Raw genomic sequence first — 22,088 nt, forward strand, 5'->3', positions numbered from 1 at the left:
TACTGCTGCTAATAATAATAATAATGGCAACACGGTAGCACAGTTGCTAGCGCTGTTGCCTCACAGCAAAAAGGTCATGGGTTCAAGCCCCGGAGTAGTCCAACCTTAGGGGTCGTCCCGGGTCATCTTCTGTGTGGAGTTCGCATGTTCTCCCCGTGTCTGCGTGGGTTTCCTCCGGGTGCTCCGGTTTCCCCCCACAGTCCAAAGACATGTAGGTCAGGTGAATCGGCCGTACTAAACCGTCCCTAGGTGTGAATGTGTCGGCCCTTTGATGGCCTGTCCAGGGCGTCTCCCCGCCTGCCGCCCAATGACTGCTGGGATAGGCTCCAGCATCCCGCGGCCCCGGTTGGGATAAGCAGCTTGGATAATAGATGGATGGACTACACAAAATTATAGGCATATATTCCTCTGTAACAGTTTGTCATGGGAGGGACTTTCGGATCATTTTGTATCTGAACTTTATTCATAGTGTCAGTTTGTGCCTAAATCGAGAGGTTTAACTCCAGAGATCTTACCAGAATGTCCCGTTTTCCCATGACTGCAGCTGCATCAGCGAAAGAACACAATGAAAGACACGGATGCAAACTTTTATAAGGAAAAAGCATACTGAAGCTGAGGAATGACGCGGTTAAGGAAAATACTCACGTTTGAAATTTCAGGGGAAAAAAAACGAAAGAGACTATTTTAATCATCAAGAGTCAATTTATTTTATATTCTAAAATGCAAAGGACATAACAGGATTTGAGAATAAATCCAAGGTTGAGTGCACAAAAATGTTTCACTGCAAGCCGTTTATGTACAAGAATGAAAATCAACAAACTTTACAGAATTCAACGGGTACTGCATCAGTATTTCGAGTAGACTTGTGTGGACCTTAAAGTGTAGACTACACTGTGTTGAATCCAATAGGACTGCAGATTTGTGTTCATCTTTTTTAGAGGAGGAAGGAATAAATTTACATTTTAGTGAATTGCAATTAGTGAATTAAAGTTCACTAGTAGTGCATTCGGGACCGCTGTATACTTTACTCAAAAACGTTTTTACCCCTGGAGGTTTAAAATCCAATATAGTGTAACCGGTTATTTTCTTGCCCGGTGCGGGATTCGATACGGGGTGCACTGCACCACAAGGCGACATCATTAACCGCTCGGCTAAAAGGTCAGACACGTGTCGTATTAGTAGTTTACAGACGTCACCCTCCCCGGAAGCGCGCCCTCGCGCTTTGTTCTTCCCGCGCTCCGAAGAGACTTCTGAGGATCTGCACACTTCCGGATCCCACCGCTGCCACCAATGTAGTAACCGGTTATTTTCTTGCCCGGGGCGGGATTCGATACAGGGTGTACTGCACCACAAGGCGACGTCGCTAACCGCTCGGCTAAAAGGTCAGACACGTGTCTTATTAGTAGTTTACAGTCGTCACCCTCCCCGGAAGCGCGCCCTCGCACTTTGTTCATCCCGCGCTCCGAAGAGACTTCTGAGGATCTGCACACTTCCGGATCCCACCGCTGCCACCAATGTAGTAACCGGTTATTTTCTTGCCCGGGGCGGGATTCGATACGGGGTGTACTGCACCACAAGGCGACGTCGCTAACCGCTCGGCTAAAGGGTCACTAACATACGTGACGTTATCCTATCGGGGGGGGGGGGGGGCATTAAAGGTAGGACAACTAGGATTTGTCGGCTCCGGTTTGTAAACGCGACGTTCAAAGTTGGCCCCTCCCTCTGGCTCAACGTCACCAAGAGGACACGCCCCCTGAGCCCAATTACCAGAGCACGTCCCAGTGTACAGGTCAGCTCCGCGTCGCTCTTCATCCCCATCCTCCCCCTCAGTGCTCGCCAGCGGGTGAAAGCCAACCCCAGACTCACTCGCGTTTTGGAACCAGCTTTGTCCGCGTGGCGGTTCACCTCGCTGTATTTGCGTCTTTTCGGCGCTGTGTGCGCCATTATCGTAGCTTCCTGTTAGATGCGTGCTGACGACCTCGAGCTGGCACCTGGTCGCTACGTTTGTTTGGGTTTTTTTTCCACCTTCTCTCCCCAATTGTACCTGGCCAATTACCCCACTCTTCCGAGCCGTCCCGGTCGCTGCTCCACCCCCTCTGCCGATCCGGGGAGGGCTGCAGACTACCACGTGCCTCCTCCGATACATGTGGGGTCGCCAGCCGCTTCTCTTCACCTGACAGTGAGGAGTTTCACCAGGGGGGCGTAACGCGTGGGAGAATCACGCTATTCCCCCCCCCCCAGTTCCCCCTCCCCCCTGAACAGGCGCCCCGACCCACCAGAGGGGGCGCTAGTGCAGCGACCAGGACACATACCCACATCCGGCTTCCCACCCGCAGGCACGGCCAATTGTGCCTGTAGGGACGCCCGACCAAGCCGGAGGCAACACGGGGATACGAACCGACGATCCCCGCGTCGGTAGGTAACGAAATAGACCGCCACGCCGCCCGGATGCCGTCGCTACGTTTTTACAGAGTCCCGCTGCCCAAAGGTTGACGCCCATAAACGTCCCGTACACATTCAAATAAGACAAGTAACAGATACAGGCAGAGGACAGGGTCCCTGCAGATACAGACACCACCACACACGTCTAGAGGGGCCACACGTGAAGACCGAGAGGGATCATGTTCTGATTGTTAGGAAAATCCTACTGGTTCCATCTCTCACATTAAACCATAAAGCAGCAGGGCGACCTGGAAGAACGCGAACTCCGCCGGTTAATAGTCTGACCCGGAAACCCGACCCGTTCACAACGGCTGGAACCGAAAGACAATTTGATTGTCCCGCCATCGCTCGACCGACATCTACTTCAGTGCCGTTGTTCGCAATTCATCTCAAATCTCAAACTCTCCTGCTTGAAGCAAAGGGAACAGTCGCCATAAAGCACCTGGCAAGCTTCCGCCCGTCGCGCAGATAACACGTAAGGGGCTCTTTGCCTCACAGTGTGCGCAGACGCGTGGTTTTTGGCCTGGCTCTACACGGTCAGCTCACAGTTAGGGCTGGGTGAGGCATGGGCAGATCCTTTCAAGGAAGCATGTCGTTGCATAATAAATGCGCCTTTTTCATACAAATATATTTCTCTTTTTAAGCTATTGAATCATACAATAGCAATGCACTATCCATAGGAGGGGGGGGGGGGGGTTGTCCAGAAGTTTGGGACTGTTAGAGTCACCTAGGTGTTACCGTTGTTGTGTGTTGATCTGACCAACAGATCTGGCAGGGTGTAGCAGGATGAAAGGTCTTGCACGACACAATTCAACATACACGTTCGGGCCTGCAAGGAACGTCCAAGTCGGTCGCCCAGCCCTGGCTTAAGGTGGCCGCGCTCGTCGTTCAGGACGGATCGCTTATTTCCTCCCCCCCTCGTGTCACGTCTCGAAACAACACTCTACTTTTGCTTGATTGATGCTTCCACTGGTTTACAAGATACAATGGGTTAGAAAGCTATAATTCAGTTCAACACTACGCGTGCTACAGAAGAGAAGCCAAAAAACACTTACTACCAATTCAAAAAAAAAAACAAAAACAAAACCCAAAATCTGATATGAAAGTGACCATTTCTCAGAAGTTCAACACAGATGGGTTTAAATACATGAATTATATGAATTTTCTTTTCAAACCATCAGTCGGGAATAACGAAAGTGCTCTGGTCAAACCTGTAAAAAAATAATCTATACACACCCCCCCCCCACCCGCCCGCCCGCCCGCCATCATCTGATTTGGAGGGTTTGTCAGAAAAAATTGTTGACAACTGTGTCGCTCAGTGATGGTCCTCTTCCCAGTCACTTTGCGACTTCACCGGGTCGCCTGTCCGCCGGGCTAGTTGTCATTTGTTAAAGGGGAGGCAGGCCGGCAGTATGACGGTGGAGCACGCGGGGCCTGCCAGGGGCTCGGCCACCTCTCCCTCCAGCTCTGTCCACGTCCCTTTCTCTGGGCTGTAGCAGATGGTGGAAGACTTGTAGGCCCCCTGAAATACACGTTTGGGACCGTTTATGCGTGATGCATGGATTGTGCAAACTATTACAAGCAGGTCTAGCTTAAGACGCAGGAGCTCGAGGATGGAGCGTGTAAACAGGATTGCATGTAAAAAGTCGAGTCGTCTGCAAACAAGGGAGATGCCAGATACCACCGATAGACATGAGCTGATTGTAAGCATCACTCGTGGTTTGGGGGGGGTTTGGGGGGGGGGTTAGAAGGTATCCAGAAACTTCTCTTGTGTGCTAAAGTTCAATCAAGGCGGGACAGTAATTCAATATTATCCTCGATTGTCTTTCAGTGGTGTCGTATCGGGATGAAATTCAGATGTCGTCACATCGCGATGCACTATTTTGCTGTCTAAATATGTGATGACAGGAATCTAATACCTAACATTTCTCACAAAATGAGGTCTGAAGTACTGGAGGGAGTATTATCTGAGTACTATTTGAGTATTATAATTGCCAAACAGTTCAGTGTGATGAACCTCAGCTGGATTCTTACACATGGTATGTTTGCATATGTAGGAGGACCTCATGAGAGACGTGTAAAGTTCCCTGTAGTTACCGCGATAAAAGTATTTTCCATATCTCACAGCACTAACTTCCTGCAGGAATGTCCTCTCATATCACTACCAAAAAAAATAAATGTTTTAATACTTTTGGAAAACAATTGAAACTTCTGGCCAAAGGGCTGGCTTACTTGCTTCCAATGTTTAGGAATTTATAGAAACGACTATCTTGAAAAAGGGGCAGAAAAAAATACAAATGTATCCCTCCAGTATCAAGAAGAATAAACAGATTTTTCAAAAAACAAAAATCTTGGAATCAGTTATTTTGCGGTGAAAATGTGCACGATTTCAAGCCCCGGTGCCACATTAAAGGACTCGTTTCATGCGGTTCGGATAGCTGGACTGGCTGGATTATTATTGTACGTGTGGACTCTTTTTCACCTGAGCATCCCCGCTGAGCGGCACCGTTTACAGCCCGGTCAGGAAATAAGCTATTACCTCTCCGCTAATGGTTCTGCTTTTCATCCATTCCATCTGTATTCCAGGTCTACACGCTTTCTGCAGTTCTCTCCGTTCAGCATGCAGTGCAACGCCCTCCGTGCAACGTTTGGTCATAATGCTGCAGTATTCTGGCCTCCGGCTACTGCAGTTTCATGCATTTTATATATACATACATTTGTAGCAGTATGCTTAACGTCTTGACCTACTTTGTACTTTTGATGCTTTTGATATGTTGATTTACCAATATCTAGTTGTCCATGTAAACACGTTATACTGTTATTAGTGTCATTATACTCTGATATATTTATTTTGTTGCTATTTTGATTTTGTTGGTATTTTCGATAGTTCTTGAGCACAGTTGGCACAGTAGTTTCCCGCAGGATCAGTAAAGCTCTAGCTTCTCTCATTTAAGCAGATGCTATATGCTGCAGCGTGGCGTGGCGCGAAAGGGGGTGGATGAGGGAGGGCAGCGCAGTAGCCTGTTGCGGAGTATAGCTGTAGCGTGAAAGGTGAAAGGTGAAAGGTGAAAGACCTTACCATGCTCCAGCTGTATCCCCCTACTAGGAAGATGCTGTCGTCCAGAATGGCACAGCCCGGGCCGCTGCGGCCCTCCAGGATGGGCGTCTGCAGGATGTTCCACTGGTCGGCCTTGGGGTCGTAACACTCCACCAGCATCACATCGAGGTGGGAGAACCCTGCAGGGGAGAGGGGGGGGGAGAGAGGTGACTGGAAAACCCTTCGGCGACTGGACCGGCGTTGGGGTAAACGCTTGTTTCCTGACCGATTCCCGCTCTGCGCTTGATCACGCTCGAGTCCTTACCTTTCAAATGGTTTCCGCCAATAGCGTAGAGGCGGTCGCTCATGCCCGCCAGGGTATGAATGGCACGCTTTGTGTTCATATCCTGTTTCCGGGCCCACACGTCCATTACGGGGTCGTAACAATAGAGCCAGGAAACGTACTCTCCGTTGTGCACTCCCCCTGCAACAGGCAACAGGCAAGAGTTACGCCATCGCGACGGCGTCGCTAAAGACACAGCTGTTCGAAGGGTACAGTATAGTGGGAGGTCAAACCCCGGGCCACCTGAGGGGCTACGTGAGGTGAAATACCCATCGTGTGTAACCGAGTCTGGTTCTGATGCTGCGGCGTGCTGGCGTCACCGTACGACTCCCTCCGAGTGGGGCTATCGTTATCTCATCGACTAGCCCCGACCGCTTACTCGTCAAGTATTCACTAATTAGGTGATGTAATGACCCGTGTCTACTTTATTTTTAGCTTATTGAGCAACGAATATTAGATTTTCTTTCCCCAAAACAAACTTTTTTTTCTTTTTCTTTTTTTGGAAAGAGAACATCCATCCATCCATTATCCATCCATTATCCATCCATCTATCCATTATCCATCCATCCATCCATTATCCATCCATCCATTATCCATCCATCCATCCATTATCCATCCATCCATCCATTATCCATCCATCCATTATCCATCCATCCATCCATCCATCCATCCATCCATTATCCATCCATCCATCCATCCATTATCCATCCATCCATTATCCATCCATTATCCATCCATCCATCCATCCATTATCCATCCATCCATCCATCCATTATCCATCCATCCATCCATCCATTATCCATCCATCCATCCATCCATCCATTCATTATCCATCCATCCATCCATTATCTATCCATCCATCCATCCATTATCCATCCATCCATTATCCATCCATCCATCCATCCATCCATCCATTATCCATCCATCCATCCATCCATCCATCCATCCATCCATCCATCCATCCATCCATCCATCCATCCATCCATCCATCCATCCATTATCCATCCATCCATCCATTATCCATCCATTATCCATCCATCCATCCATTATCCATCCATCCATCCATTATCCATCCATCCATTATCCATCCATCCATTAGCCAAACCGCTTCTCCTGCTCTCAGGGTCACGGGGATGCTGGAGCATATCCCGGCAGCCATTGGGCGGCAGGCGGGGAGACACCCTGGACAGGCCGCCAGGCCATCACAGGGCCAACACACACACACACACACACACACACACACACACACACACACACACACACACACACACACACACACACACACACACACACACACACACACACAACTAGGGGCAATGTAGTGCAGCCTATTCGCCTGACCTACATGTCTTTGGACTGTGGGAGGAAACCCACGCAGACACGGGGAGAGCATGCAACCTCCACACAGAGGACGACCCGGGACGACCCCCCCCCCCAAGGTTGGACTACCTCCGGGGCTCGAACCCAGGACCCTCTTGCTGTGAGGCGACCGCGCTAACCGCCGCGCCGCCGTGCCTCCACGAGAGAAGAACATTCACTCGAAAATGCAGACCTGTGGGGAGTCATGCTGATGGGCTTGAGGGGCTTCTTTGTTATAGACAGAAAAGAAAGAAAGAAGTGTGACTGTAGGTGACTGAACCCCAAACGGTGGAGGCCCGGTGAATGGGGGGGGGGCGCTCTGACCTGAGATGTAGATCTTGCCGTTGTGCACGGCTCCTGCGTGGGCGGCCAGGGGCTGGGGCAGGGAGGACACGTAGTTCCACTCGTTCGTCTCCAGGTTGTAGGACTCCACGCTGGAGAGGTAGCCCGTCTCGTTCCTGCCCCCGATCACGTACAGGTGCTTATCCAGGCGGCAGGCGAAGAAACTGGCTCTCCTGAGGAGGAGGAGGAGGAGGAGGAGGAGGAGGAGGAGGAGGAGGAGGAGGAGGAGGAGGAGGAGGCGTCAACCAGACAACATCATCAAAAGCAGCGATGACAGATTTTTTCTCCCCAACTGTACTTGGCCAATTGCCCCATTCCTCCCCAGCCGTCCTGGTCACTGCTCCACCTCCTCTACCTCCTTCTTTTCACCTGACAGTGAAGAGTTTCGCCAGGGGGGACGTTGTAGCGCGTGGGGGGATCACGCTATTCCCCCCCAGCCCCCCCCCGACCGACCAGAGGAGGCGCTAGTGCAGCGACCAGGACACACACCCACATCCTGCTTCCCACCCGCAGACAGGGCCCATTGTGTCTGTAGGGACGCCCGACCAAGCCGGAGGTAACGCGGGGATTCGAACCGGCGATCCCCGTGTCGGTAGGCGACGGAATAGACCGCCACGCCACCCGGACGACCTTGAGTGAAGATTTGGACGAAATGGGATGGGGCCATCAGCTATCAAAATAAGTGCTGTGAAAACGTCCTATCCATCCATCCATCCATCCATCCATCCAAGCCGCTTATCCCAATTCAGGTGGCGGGGATGCTGGAGCCCATCCCAGCAGTCATTGGGCGGCAGGCAGGGAGACACCCTGGACAGGCCGCCAGTCCATCACAGGGCCCACACACACACACACACATTCACAGCTAGGGGCAGTGTAGTACAGCCGGGTCACCTGACCTACATGTCTTTGGACTGTGGGAGGAAACCCACGCAGACACGGGAATAAGATGCAAACTCCACACAGAGGACGACCTGGGATGACCCCCCCAAGGTTGGACTACCCTGGGGTTCGAACCCCCGGACTTTCTTGCTGTGAGGCGACCGCGCTAACCACTGCGCCACTGTGACTTACCTCTCCTGCATAGGCGGCAGCTGTATCCAACTGTTGAATCTGGGATCGTAACGGCTGACAAAATTAGTGCTGTGTTTCCCTGCAAGACAAGACAAATTAGCCTCTGTGATTCCTCCAAGGTCCCAGGGTTTCGTGTTGCAGAGACCTGCTGCACGTAGCGTGTGTTATTACCGTTGGGGTTCCATTGGTCTTCCCCGCCGAGCAGCAACAGGAAGTTCTCCACCTCGACCACACAGTGATGGGCACTGTTGTAAGGCATAACTAGACGACGAGAGACACAACAAACAAGCAGCAGAGAGAGTTAGGGGCCGTCGCACCTCTGTCAGGGTAGGGCACGTCTTCGGCAGACCGCAGGTGTCACGAGTGAGACGTGGACCAACAGTCTACCACGTCGACAACGATATACAGCAGCTCCATTTTAGCCTTGTTATAAGGGATATTTGCATCATTTTATCTTTCCTAAAGTAAGAGCCCTTTAGTTTGTACTAATGTTAAGCAAACGGAGAGAGCGGGAGACAGAGTTCACGTGTTTAATGGTAAGCTATGTGTTCTGCTGCTATTCAACAATGAAGAACAGCATTTGGGACAATTAGTGCGTTTATTTAGCAGCCTATAGAGCCAGACACTGTCAGACTGATATTCAATAGGCTAGGCTGCTATCAGTGTGTTATGCTGGGCAAACAGCCCAGAAACCAAACAATGCAACACTGCTCACTTTGCTGCAGCCTGGACTACGTGTGGAGGTTTGCTGCAGCCTGGACTACGTGTGGAGGTTTGCTGCAGCCTGGACTACATGTGGAGGTTTGCTGCAGCCTGGACTACATGTGGAGGTTTGCTGCAGCCTGGACTACATGTGGAGGTTTGATGTAGCCTGGACTATATGTGGAGGTTTGATGTAGCCTGGACTACATGTGGAGGTTTGCTGTAACCTGGACTACATGTGGAGGTTTGATGTAGCCTGGACTACATGTGAAGGTTTGCTGCAGCCTGGACTACATGTGGAGGTTTGATGTAGCCTGGACTACATGTGGAGGTTTGATGTAGCCTGGACTACATGTGGAGGTTCGATGTAGCCTGGACTACATGTGGAGGTTTGCTGCAGCCTGGACTACATGTGGAGGTTTGCTGCAGCCTGGACTACATGTGGAGGTTTGATGTAGCCTGGACTACATGTGGAGGTTCGATGTAGCCTGGACTACATGTGGAGGTTCGATGTAGCCTGGACTACATGTGGCGGTTTGCTGTAGCCTGGACTACATGTGGAGGTTTGCTGTAGCCTGGACTACATGTGGAGGTTCGATGTAGCCTGGACTACATGTGGAGGTTTGCTGTAGCCTGGACTACATGTGGAGGTTTGCTGCAGCCTGGATTACATGTGGAGGTTTGATGTAGCCTGGACTACATGTGGAGGTTCGATGTAGCCTGGACTATATGTGGAGGTTTGCTGCAGCCTGGACTACATGTGGAGGTTTGATGTAGCCTGGACTATATGTGGAGGTTTGATGTAGCCTGGACTACATGTGGAGGTTTGCTGTAACCTGGACTACATGTGGAGGTTTGATGTAGCCTGGACTACATGTGAAGGTTTGCTGCAGCCTGGACTACATGTGGAGGTTTGATGTAGCCTGGACTACATGTGGAGGTTTGCTGCAGCCTGGACTACATGTGGAGGTTTGATGTAGCCTGGACTACATGTGGAGGTTTGCTGTAGCCTGGACTACATGTGGAGGTTTGCTGTAGCCTGGACTACATGTGGAGGTTTGCTGTAGCCTGGACTACATGTGGAGGTATGCTGCAGCCTGGACTACATGTGGAGGCTTGATGTAGCCTGGACTACATGTGAAGGTTTGCTGCAGCCTGGACTACATGTGGAGGTTTGCTGTAGCCTGGACTACATGTGGAGGTTTGCTGCAGCCTGGACTACATGTGGAGGTTTGCTGCAGCCTGGACTACATGTGGAGGTTTGATGTAGCCTGGACTACATGTGGAGGTTTGATGTAGCCTGGACTACATGTGGAGGTTTGCTGCAGCCTGGACTACATGTGGAGGTTTGATGTAGCCTGGACTACATGTGGAGGTTTGATGTAGCCTGGACTACATGTGGAGGTTTGCTGCAGCCTGGACTACATGTGGAGGTTTGATGTAGCCTGGACTACATGTGGAGGTTCGATGTAGCCTGGACTACATGTGGAGGTTCGATGTAGCCTGGACTACATGTGGAGGTTTGCTGTAGCCTGGACTACATGTGGAGGTTTGCTGTAGCCTGGACTACATGTGGAGGTTTGATGCAGCCTGGGCTACATGTGGAGGTTTGCTGCAGCCTGGACTACATGTGGAGGTTTGATGTAGCCTGGGCTACATGTGGAGGTTTGCTGCAGCCTGGACTACATGTGGAGGTTTGCTGCAGCCTGGACTACATGTGGAGGTTTGATGTAGCCTGGACTATATGTGGAGGTTTGATGTAGCCTGGACTACATGTGGAGGTTTGATGTAGCCTGGACTACATGTGGAGGTTTGATGTAGCCTGGACTACATGTGAAGGTTTGCTGCAGCCTGGACTACATGTGGAGGTTTGATGTAGCCTGGACTACATGTGGAGGTTTGCTGCAGCCTGGACTACATGTGGAGGTTTGATGTAGCCTGGACTACATGTGAAGGTTTGCTGCAGCCTGGACTACATGTGGAGGTTTGCTGCAGCCTGGACTACATGTGGAGGTTTGCTGCAGCCTGGACTACATGTGGAGGTTTGATGTAGCCTGGACTACATGTGGAGGTTTGATGTAGCCTGGACTACATGTGGAGGTTTGCTGCAGCCTGGACTACATGTGGAGGTTTGCTGCAGCCTGGACTACATGTGGAGGTTTGTGGGTCGGTTCAGGTGGTTAATTAATGCATCTTTTAGCAGGTCGGGTTGTGAGGGTTGGCTCTAATAACAGATTGGGTAGGTACAGGTATTAGAAGACCCTGACCCACGTATCACTAGTAGATAGATAGATAGATAGATAGATGGATAGATGGATAGATAGATAGATAGATAGATAGATAGATAGATAGATAATACAAAAGAAACAAAGAAAGAGAGCGAGAGAGAATGAAACCAACAAACAGAAATAAAAAGAATAGAACAAACAAACAAAAAAGAGAGAGAAATGATGAAAGAAAGAAAGAAAGAAACAAACAAACAAACAAAGACAGAAAGAATGGATAAAATAAATAAACAAACAAAGAGAAAGATGGGTGAAATAAACAAACAAACAAACAAACAAAGAGAAAGAATGGATGAAATAAATAAAGAAACAAACAAACAAACAAATAAAAAGAACAGAACAAAGAAAGAAAGAGAGCTGGGGTGAGAGTTAGCAGGCATCACACACATTTGCAGCAGTAAGCTGCCTGGAGCTTTATATTCTGGTCCAGTGTTGGAATAACTTCCAGTCTTTTATCAGCTGTAACAATGTTTCACACACTTCCACTGTGTGAAACATTGTTACAGCTCTGAAGGCGGGAGGAAGAGGGAGAGGAAGAGGGAGAGGTTAGAGAGTTACACTGGGTAGTTGCCCACACAGGCTATATAGAGCACCAAACACTGTTAGCTCCATTCATTTAACAAAGATGAGGCGTCATTTAGACTGAGGGGTGGGATATGTGTTGTGCTGTCATCTGTCTGTCTGTCTATCTATCTATCTATCTATCTATCTATCTATCTATCTATCTATCTATCTATCTATCTATCTATCTATCTATCTATCTATCTATCTATCTATCTATCTATCTATCTATCTATCTATCTATCTATCTATCTATCTATCTATCTATCTGTCTGTCTGTCTGTCTGTCTGTCTGTCTGTCTGTCTGTCTGTCTGTCTGTCTGTCTGTCTGTCTGTCTGTCTGTCTGTCTGTCTGTCTGTCTGTCTGTCTGTCTGTCTGTCTGTCTGTCTGTCTGTATACCCGTCTGTCTATCTATCTATCTATCTATCTATCTCTCTATGTATCATCAGAGCGTGCCAGAGGAGCTCAGTGCACCACAGAGCAGGTCCGGTCTATGAGATATGGCGGTAACTATAATATAACAGGGCATGGGCCTTCATTAGACGGTGAGCGAGACAGCCAGCAGCCAGCCTGCAGACCGACAGGGGAACCCTTGTGGAGGTTTTTCCCCTTGTGTTTATCTTTGTTGTATAGTCTCCCCCCCCCCCCGAATCGCCCTCCTGCTAAAGTGACCCCAGTAAGATGTAGAGGAATGGTCTTAGGTGACAGTCATAATGAACATGATCGTGTTCACTCAATAAATCCCGGGCCCGGAGCCTTTTGAGCACAAATCAGTGGAATGTTAAAGCCCAACTGTCTGTCTCCATCAGTCATCTCCACTGTCACCTCCCCACCGCCTGATGGATCACAGTTTCTGCAAAATTAGACAGCCTTGAATCTCATTTCTTTCCAATTGGCCTCTCCCCGAGTCTCTCTCGCGCTGGCTGACATGTGGAGGTCCTCGGTGGGAGTGGGTAGGGGGGTGGGGAGTGGGGGTTGGGGGGGGGGCTAAGGTAGGTACTCGTACTACATACACTAAACACAGCTTTATCTTGAAAGAGGGGATTAGGTTGCCTGCCTCCAGTGCACCTCAAAGAGTAGCTCAGAATGACTGGCAGATTTCCCTACATGCTATTTACATTATCACTCAGTCAGCAGTATATGGGACACGGATGGGCGGCTTCTTATTTGATGTCTAGTGACTTGGGCTCATACTAAAACCCAATCTTATACCGACGTGGAGAGAAGATTATTACCTTACAGTGTGTCGCCGGCTACAGCGGGTAGATGGAGGCGGGGGGGGGGGGGGACTCTGCATTGTGGGAGGACCCGCGTGCATTTCCCTTAACAGTGCTGAGGTTCCTGTGATACAGGTGAGCAGGGGGCTAATTGGCACCACCCAGCTTAGACTAACCCCGCCCCGGTGTAGTAACCTGGGCTGCTCTTACTATAGTCCTGTGCATCCACACAAAACAGGCTGTGTCCGCTTTGTTTGCCCCCTACAGTCTGCAACACTGTAGGGGGCAAATGAAGGATCATCCCAACGTGTGCATGCAATTTATCCCCCACCCACCCACCCCTACTAACTAGGGGTGAGAGGGGTGTGTATATATATATGTATATATATATATATATGTATATATGTATATATATATATATGTGTGTGTGTGTGTGTGTGTGTGTGTGTATATATATATATATGTGTGTTGGTGTGTGTGTGTGTATGTATATATGTGTGTATATATATATATATAAGTGTGTGTGTGTATATATAAGTGTGTGTGTGTGTATATATGTATATATATAAGTGTGTGTGTGTATATATATATATAAGTGTGTGTGTGTATATATATGTGTGTGTGTATGTATGTATATATACATACATACATATGTGTGTGTTTGTGTGTATGTGTGTGTGTATATATATATATATATATATGTGTGTGTGTGTATATGTGTGTGTGTGTGCGTATATATGTATATATATATACACACATATATATAATGTATATATATATGTGTGTGTATGTATATATATATGTGTGTGTGTGTGTGTGTGTGTGTATATATATATATATATGTGTGTGTGTGTGTGTGTGTGTGTGTGTGTGTGTGTGTGTGTGTGTGTGTGTGTGCAGTTTCAGACGTGGGAGGGGAGGGTGTGAGCACGTCCTCCCACGGCTGCAGGAGATGGAGGCCATCTCTGGGCTGTTACAGTGAGCTTGCGGGCTCACTAGAGGGAGTCAGAAACCTCTGCATAGATGCACGGCCGGGGGTCGGTTGAATGACTCCACAGCTAATGCACCACTGCTGCTCCCGCTCTGACACCCCCCCCCCCCCACCCACACACACACACACCCCACCCTGCTGCTTCCTTAACGCCGCCGCATCCCAGCGGGCTGCATCCCTTTGTCCTACAGCACGTTTACAGTAGACCAGGCCCGTTATAACAAGTGTGGCGTTCTCATGTGAGGTCGGTTTCTCAGAAGGACCAGTCCAGTGTTGTCTGTCTGTCTGCCTGTCTACCTGTCTGTCTACCTGTCTGTCTACCTGTCTGCCTGTCTGTCAATCTGTCTGTCTGTCTGTCTGTCTGCCTGTCTGCCTGCCTGTCTGTCTGTCTGTCTGTCTGTCTGCCTGTCTGTCTGCCTGCCTGTCTGTCTGCCTGCCTGTCTGCCTGTCTGTCTGCCTGTCTGCCTGTCTGCCTGCCTGCCTGTCTGTCTCCCTGCCTGTCTGTCTGTCTGTCTGTCTGCCTGTCTGTCTGCCTGCCTGTCTGCCTGCCTGTCTGCCTGTCTGTCTGCCTGTCTGTCTGCCTGCCTGCCTGTCTGTCTGTCTGTCTGTCTGCCTGCCTGCCTGCCTGCCTGCCTGCCTGTCTGTCTGCCTGTCTGCTTGTCTGCCTGCTTGTCTGCCTGTCTGTCTGCCTGCCTGTCTGCCTGCCTGTCTGCCTGTCTGCCTGCCTGTCTGTGGATGTTTGTGTGTGGCTGAGCCTGTCACTGGTCTTTTGTCCTGCGCCGCTTCGTGCCGCTGTGGGCACACTAGATGGCAAACTTCACACTCGGAATCGCCAGGCGGCAGATATCTGACACGACAAGAGGGATCAGATTCATCCTAAATTGCGTTGATGAATGTCTTAATCAAAGTCTGCCCCCTCTCAGGCTTCGCCTCATTGAAAAGTTATGATTGAATGTTAATAATCTTCTATTCCACATCCATTGTGTGGAAGCTACATCAGGCGGTCACTGATGTGTTGAGGGGATGATTTTGCAGTTTTGTCCTTCCACTCGGCCACGGGCCATTTGAGTGTTAACTTTTTAGCTTCTGAGTGATGGAAATCCCTGTTGACCTTTTGCTTGTTGCAGTTTGTCCCCACGCGTGTGTGTGTGGCTTTAACCAGAAAATGACAACCTGAAAGGCTGTGGTGTATCGTGAACCCCCCCCCCTTTTACGGGGCGCGCGGCCCGCTGACTTCTGGACGCGTCTGAGGCAGAAGATCGGACGGCTGCCAAGAATCGCGTGATCCCCGAGCAGAAATAAACCCTGTCCCGTCTTGTCTACAATTTCATACATAAAAGGTCTCTATTGAGCTGTGGAAGGCGCTAATGTGTTTTCACTAAGGGATATTTGTGTCTGGAGCGATAAGAGGCGACGCGAGACACGTCCTCCCGGGGCCCACGGCGCCTCCCGCGACAGGCGGAGGGTGAGGATGGAGAGGGCGAAGGGTCAAGCTGCCAGCACGCGGACCCGCGGCTAATATGTACAGATGGAGGGCTGTGGCTGAAGTATGGCCCCGGCCGAAACGAGGGACAAAAACTCAATATGGCCGCTAACGATGCACAGGACAAATAAGGTGCCCTGTTAGCGCCCGTCTGACCTTTGCAATACGGCAAAACTGTGGCGGCGCTCCTCAAAAGGTCAAATGGGGAGCGCGGGACCATTGACCGGGAGCAGGTGCTGCAGGATGGGTCTTTCTTGTTGGGGTTTTTTTTTGTCAAATGGTAGCATTATGAACGTATCTATGACGATGTCTGCTGCTTTATGACGCATACCATTCAAATTCCTGTCATGATACACAACAACAACCACGCTCTGCCGTCAAACCCTTTGGGGCCCTGTGGGTTACGGGCCGCCGATTTAGAGATTTTAATTTTAGCGCTTGCTCAGTGTGAGCTATGTGTCCGTGTTTGCTTGTAGTTCTTCATATCACCTGGTAAAAGAAGTTGTTGCTGCAGAATTTCGCCGTCGTTGCGTGTTTCTTTTCCATTTGCCATGAACTCGAGATCAATATAGAGTCCAGTGTCATCAGCATACCTACGCCGTGTTTAGTGGTCTGCACCGGATAACCCAACACTGCGCACCGGTCAGCTGAGTGTACACTACCACACTACCTTTGGGAATTAACGAGGTGACATGTATGTCGTTAACACCTCGGTGCTCAAACGGCCCCACGGTGCAACATGATAGGGAATAAGTGACTGATCTCACGCGCAACCTGCCACGCCGCGGCGATGCGAGGTCACGCTCTGATTGGAAACCTCTATTAAAGGTGATGGTGATACATCGTTACATCGAGGATTTAGGGAACTCCTTCCCCTCGTTTGCTGTGGAAACCAACCCGTTCTAAAGCCATCCGTAGGAACAGCCATGTGTCATCGTAGAAAATAAGGAAAGAGGCCAAGAGGAGTTGGCCGGGGTTAAAGAAAAGGGGAGAAAGTAGGGTCTTGCTACTCACTTGTGAGGATCTTCCATGTCTTTTTCTCGTCGTCATAGTACTGGACCAGGTTACTGGGGAGACGGTCGGGTCCAGGAGGCAAACCACCCACCAGTAGCAGCATTCTCTTATTGGAACGGATTCTGTGGTGTCAGAGGAGCGGGTGAGCGGGCGAGGGCAGGGCAACAATGGGCAGAACAGGTACCGAGACATGACATAAATCACCTGCAGGAGAAACGTAAGCTCGGTCCACTCGCATACAGTCCATGAATGGGGGGGGGGGGACCGAGAGACACACGGGGGAGGGGGTGGGTGGGTGGGTGCTGTGTGAATGAAAGATGAATGCCTTCAGTCTGCATACTCGTTAGAGCAGAGACGGCTAATATGACCGAGTTTATCTCGTTCAACAACAACCGCTCCACGGCCTACGTATTCCTCTCAATGGTTACCGAACGGTTATTGTCCTCTAAAGATATCTTTTCAATTAGCTGTGAAGCCAGGACGGTTCTGCAGGGTGCCATGCTGGAGGCTAAAGGCACAATCGAGCGCGCGAACTTGCCCATAAAACGTCTCCCTTCCGTTGGCTATTGTGATTCATGTGGCATCTGGCAGCCAGTCGTGAGTTATTTCCAGCCATTTGTTTATGAAATATGACCTCAGATGCACGTGCACGCACATGCACGCACGTGCACGCACATGCACGCACATGCACACACATGCATGCACACGCACACTCACACACAGTACTGTACAGTAATGAACATGATCTAGCGCCGAGTGAATTCTAACACCAATCTGAATACTCACCAATTAATCACAATACGCAGTAAAATATTAAGAGCAATTGGCCTTTATATGGAGGCGCGCTTTGTCCATTTTTTTCCCCCCCAATTTTTTTTTTTTAATGCTTGGCTTATTTACCCCCCCACCACCACCACCACCAGAGCATCCTCTCTGCTACTGGCCCACTCCGGAGTGTTATGGGGTTATTGATATGCAAATGGGCCCCTGGACATAGATAATGGTGATTAATTGAGAGGAGAGAAACAGTGGCATGTGAAACTAATTGTGAAGAGTCCTGATTCTTCGCTCATCCGGGCCCATGTGTGAGAATGAGATGTGTTGTTGGGACGAAGCACAGCTCCAAATTTTGGCCTACACCTTCAGATCCTGTCTGCAAAACACTCGCGTGCAGTTACGGATCACTGTTACGATGCTAACGACTTAGCGCCTGTACTGCCACGCCGCTCTATTTCTACGCCTTTTACGAAGAAGACGTCCAAAAAAAGATGTGCAGTTTCACCTCAGTGTCCCCTGTCCAAATGCACATGGCTCTGTAAACTGCATCCGACAGCACCGTCATCAGTCAATCGTCTCTCTGCCCACACCTGCCTCTTAATAGTTCTGAATGCAGACGCAGGCTGTATGCAGCTTGGCCAATAATTTGTGAGGACGAGACGGATGCACCTATGCCCCGGGGGAGGAGCAGTACCCGATCATCCCCAATTGGACGTCAACCCCTTAAGTGTCTAAAATACAGTACAATTGTCCTCTGAGAAGTACCGAATCACATGTTATGTTGCACCAGCAAGCACCTGCAGCAGTTTTGGGGGGGTGTCATTATCAATCATTGTGCAATAACTAGGCGTGTGTAACGGCAAGTCGTCTGATGGTATCTTGAATTATTTGCACGAGTCTTTCACGTCTTCACTAATTACAACGGATTTGTGCATCGTGGATACGTTCGTAGCATCACACAACTATGTGGGGGACAGCGTACCGCCTTATAACATACTTCAGAACTCTTGCCCCCTGACCGCCTGTGTTGGTGTGGCCCCACGCCACTCTGGCTGAGCCTCCTGCCCTACATCCCATTCTGGCTGACAGTTGATGTGTTTGTAAGAACGCACATAGGAAGACCAGTGTAATCAGAGGACAATTTGCCAAAATTCAACAAGAAGGATGCATCTAATCTCCCTTCGTCTACTCTCAAACGGCCCCCTGGTGGGTGCATGGGTGTGTACGGCAGGTGTGTGAGCATGCACTCAAGTCTAAGAGTGTGTGTCAGTGTTTGTATGTGTACACAGCTGCACCCGGGCCTGTGCACGTGGGTGCGTGTGTTTGTGTTTGGCTATTTGTGTGTCTGTGTGAGCGGTGCGTCTCCTCCTCACCTGCTGGACATTGTCTGCCTGCAGTGCTGCCGGAAGGGCATCAGGTGGTAGTTCATGGCATCCAGGAGCAGTTTCTGGCACACCGGGTCACTCCTCATGAAGTCAACAGACTGCACCCTCTCAACCAGCTCAGGGGCAGGTATGAGGGCGAAGCGCAGCCTCTTCATAAGGTCCGGGGCGTAGTGCATGCGAGTCTCCCTGTCGTGCTCCAGCCAGAGGACTGACATCTGGAAGAGGGCTAGCTCCGACTCCACCGGGGGCGGCAGCGCATCCAACATGGCGCACATCTCCTCAAAGTTCAGCAGCAGCACGTCCTCCACCAGGTACTTGTTGGCCAGCTTCTTGGTCTCATCCAGCCCGTGGAGCGCGGCGATCTTGCAGATCTGCTTGTAGTTCTGCACGGAGATCTGGTCGTTCAGGAACTGCACGCTGAGCTTGGTGATCTGGGGGATGTTGAGGATCTTGCTGACCGAGAGGACCTCTTCCACCGTGTCCAGGGAAAGAGTCACGTTGGCAGTGTACAGGTACTCCAGCACTAACCGTAGTCCGATGGAGGAGCAGCCCTGGAGCACCAGGTTGTTGATGGGCCTGGTGGTGGTGGTCACCAGCTTGTCGTCGGGGGAGGATGAGGGCGTTCCGCTGCTGCCCTGGTCCCCTTTGCCGCCCTCGTGGTTGATGGCGTTGTGAGAGGAGAAGAGGGATCTGAAGTACTGGGAGCAGGACGCCAGGACCGCTTTGTGGCAGTGGAACTGCTGTCCCTGGGCGGTGAGAGTCACATCACAGAAAAGCTGCTTCCTCCACAAGAGGTTGAGCCCGTGCAGCAGGGTGTCGCTGTGTGTTGGGTCAAAGGTGGACGTTCTGTCACCCGATCTGGACATGACTTTCTGACAGCAGACGCCACCTAGGCAACACATAAACCACGCAAGCCATTTACCTCAGCCCGCCTATCAGCACGCGGCAGGGAAACGCGTCGTTCAGTCGCCGCAATAACAGAAACAATGATTATCTTTTGCTCTCTAAACAAGTCATCCTCGTACTACAACACCGACTACGTCGCCCATCCAATTCCAAGTGGGGATAACCATCATGCCGTGCCAGCCGGCGTGATCCCCCCCCCCACCACCACCACCACCACCCACCCATCCACCCATCCATCCATCCATCCATCCATCCATCCATCCATATGGGGCTCAGTCGACTTCAACTTTTGAGCTCAGGTCGTAAAGCAACAAACGAAATCGCAGTAGTTCCAGCAGTACGTCGCTCTTAGTCATTTCTCTCGAGACCGAATCATGGATCTATATATCTATATATCTATAGATATATAGATATATAGATATATGTGTATACAGCCGGGGTCGGAGACGCTGCGGCGCTGTTTCCCCCCCTCGCGGAGTCACGCAGCCCAAGTTGTCGGACGAGGCAGGGGAAAGACGAGGCTGTGCGGTGCAGGGATAACATGGAGCATCCCGCTTACACTTATCGCTCTCTTATCTTGTTTGCATCCCCCCCACCACCACCACCACAACCACCCCCCACCCCCCACCACCACCACCACCACCCTCCCCACACGCGCGCACACACACACACACACACGCGCACACACACAATGAGGACATTACACATTGCACAGATTTACGCACGGACTCGTACAAAAGCAATTAGTTTGTCTTACAGCCGTCATCCCCATCTCATCCCACCTCGTGCTATCTCATCTCATCCCCATCTCATCCCCATCTCATGTCATGTCATCCCGGCGCGGACGCCTTCTCGTTTGCCCGAGCCCCGGCTCGAGACGGACGTGAGTATGGACGGCGATCCCGGGGAACGCGCCCGGCGTGGGGTTGAGACCGGCGTGGTGCCGTGCGTAAAGCGGGCTGTCGCGGGCGCCGGAGCCGGAGCCGGAGCCGGAGCCGGAGCCGGAGCCGGAGCCGGAGCCGGAGCCGGAGCCGGAGCCGGAGCTGTGTCTCTCCGCGCCGGGCACGGCATGTGGCGGAGCAGACGCCGGGCGTCCCGTGTCGTCGTCGCCAAGCCTCTTTTAAAAGCGCCCCGTCGCAACTAAACGATGCGGGCGGCTCGCCCAGCCATCGAGCCAAACTTACCTGACTCCAGCCTCCGGAACCCCAAAAAAAGCAGAAAAAGTAAGGCTTCTCGCGCTCCCCCAAATAATCTCACTTGGATTTCCTTTGTTCTCCTTCTCTCTCTCTCTCTCTCTTTTTTTTTTTTTTTTTTAAGAAAATTTCCTCTTTCTTTCTTTCTTTTCTCTTTTTTCTTTTTTTTTTCCTTCCTTCCTTCCTTCCTTTTTTTTTTTTTAAAGTCTACCGCCGGCGCCTCAGCACAACCATTGGATCCTCCAACTCCTAAAGTCACTATTTGCACGTTATTTGTTGACGTTGATCATTTGTTCTTCCGAATTAACAAGAAGAAGAAGAAGAAGTGTGTGAGAGAGTGTGTGTGAGAGGGGAGCTGTGCTTTCTGCAAGAGAAGAAGAAGAAGAAATATACGTGTGACAAATTATGCTACCAAGAAACAACACATCATTATCCTTGGGCCTGGGGCTCAGTGAGTCGTAACGAGAGTAATAGGAAATCCACGGTTGGGGAGAGAAACGGTCGTGCATGGCCGGTGAAGAGAGACCATGCAGGGGTATGGATGCTGGAGAGACTCGCAAAATTATGGCTCAAGGCTATTGTAAAAACTGTCGAGCGTAAATGACTGCGATTTCAAACATCTATGGAAGAAAGAGAAGAGAAAAGGGGGGAGAGAGAGAGAGGGAGAGAGAGAGGGAGAGAGAGAGAGGGAGGAAAAAAGCGAGTCTTTCCCCTCGCTGTTATGGAGAGAACCGTCAAGTTTTAGTGCGCATTGCTAATTAGTCAATTTCTCTCTGCCTTCACAGCCCGACGACTTTGCTGCTGAGCTGAAACTGCTAATTTCTGGGACCAGCCTTTTTTTGGCTGTGAACTGGATGGATGAATGGCTTGTCTCGCACAAATGACAAAAAGCCCCTGCCTTAATCTCCATCGCCAAAATAACCCCTCATCTCATTCTGAGCCGCTATAGTCCTTCAAAAAAAAAGAAGAAGAAGAAGAA

At 50.4% G+C, this 22,088-nt stretch overlaps 1 protein-coding gene across 1 annotated transcript; it reads right to left on the reverse strand.

Moving 5' to 3' along the window:
* Positions 1-3,738: 3,738 nt before the first annotated feature.
* klhl14 (kelch-like family member 14) lies at positions 3,739-21,125 on the reverse strand. The gene is made up of 9 exons (XM_056293615.1): positions 21,101-21,125; positions 18,999-19,899; positions 16,849-16,970; positions 8,766-8,855; positions 8,595-8,673; positions 7,506-7,696; positions 5,805-5,963; positions 5,522-5,679; positions 3,739-3,964 (listed from the first exon to the last, which is right to left on the reverse strand). Exons 2-9 carry the CDS (start codon positions 19,874-19,876, stop codon positions 3,824-3,826), a joined length of 1,818 nt encoding a protein of 605 aa, XP_056149590.1. The 5' UTR covers positions 19,877-19,899; positions 21,101-21,125; the 3' UTR covers positions 3,739-3,823.
* Positions 21,126-22,088: the final 963 nt, after the last annotated feature.

This window comes from Lampris incognitus, chromosome 14, assembly GCF_029633865.1.
Source record: "Lampris incognitus isolate fLamInc1 chromosome 14, fLamInc1.hap2, whole genome shotgun sequence".
Lineage (NCBI taxonomy): Eukaryota > Metazoa > Chordata > Actinopteri > Lampriformes > Lampridae > Lampris > Lampris incognitus.

Excerpts from the sequence above, each read along its gene's own strand:
- klhl14 (XM_056293615.1), bottom strand. The coding sequence starts at position 19,876 with ATGTCCAGATCGGGTGACAGAACGTCCACCTTTGACCCAACACACAGC. Across the intron at positions 16,971-18,998 it reads AGGCAGACAATGTCCAGCAG|AATCCGTTCCAATAAGAGAA; the intron begins GTGAGGAGGAGA and ends CTGACACCACAG. Across the intron at positions 5,680-5,804 it reads TGGCGGAAACCATTTGAAAG|GGTTCTCCCACCTCGATGTG; the intron begins GTAAGGACTCGA and ends TCTCCCCTGCAG.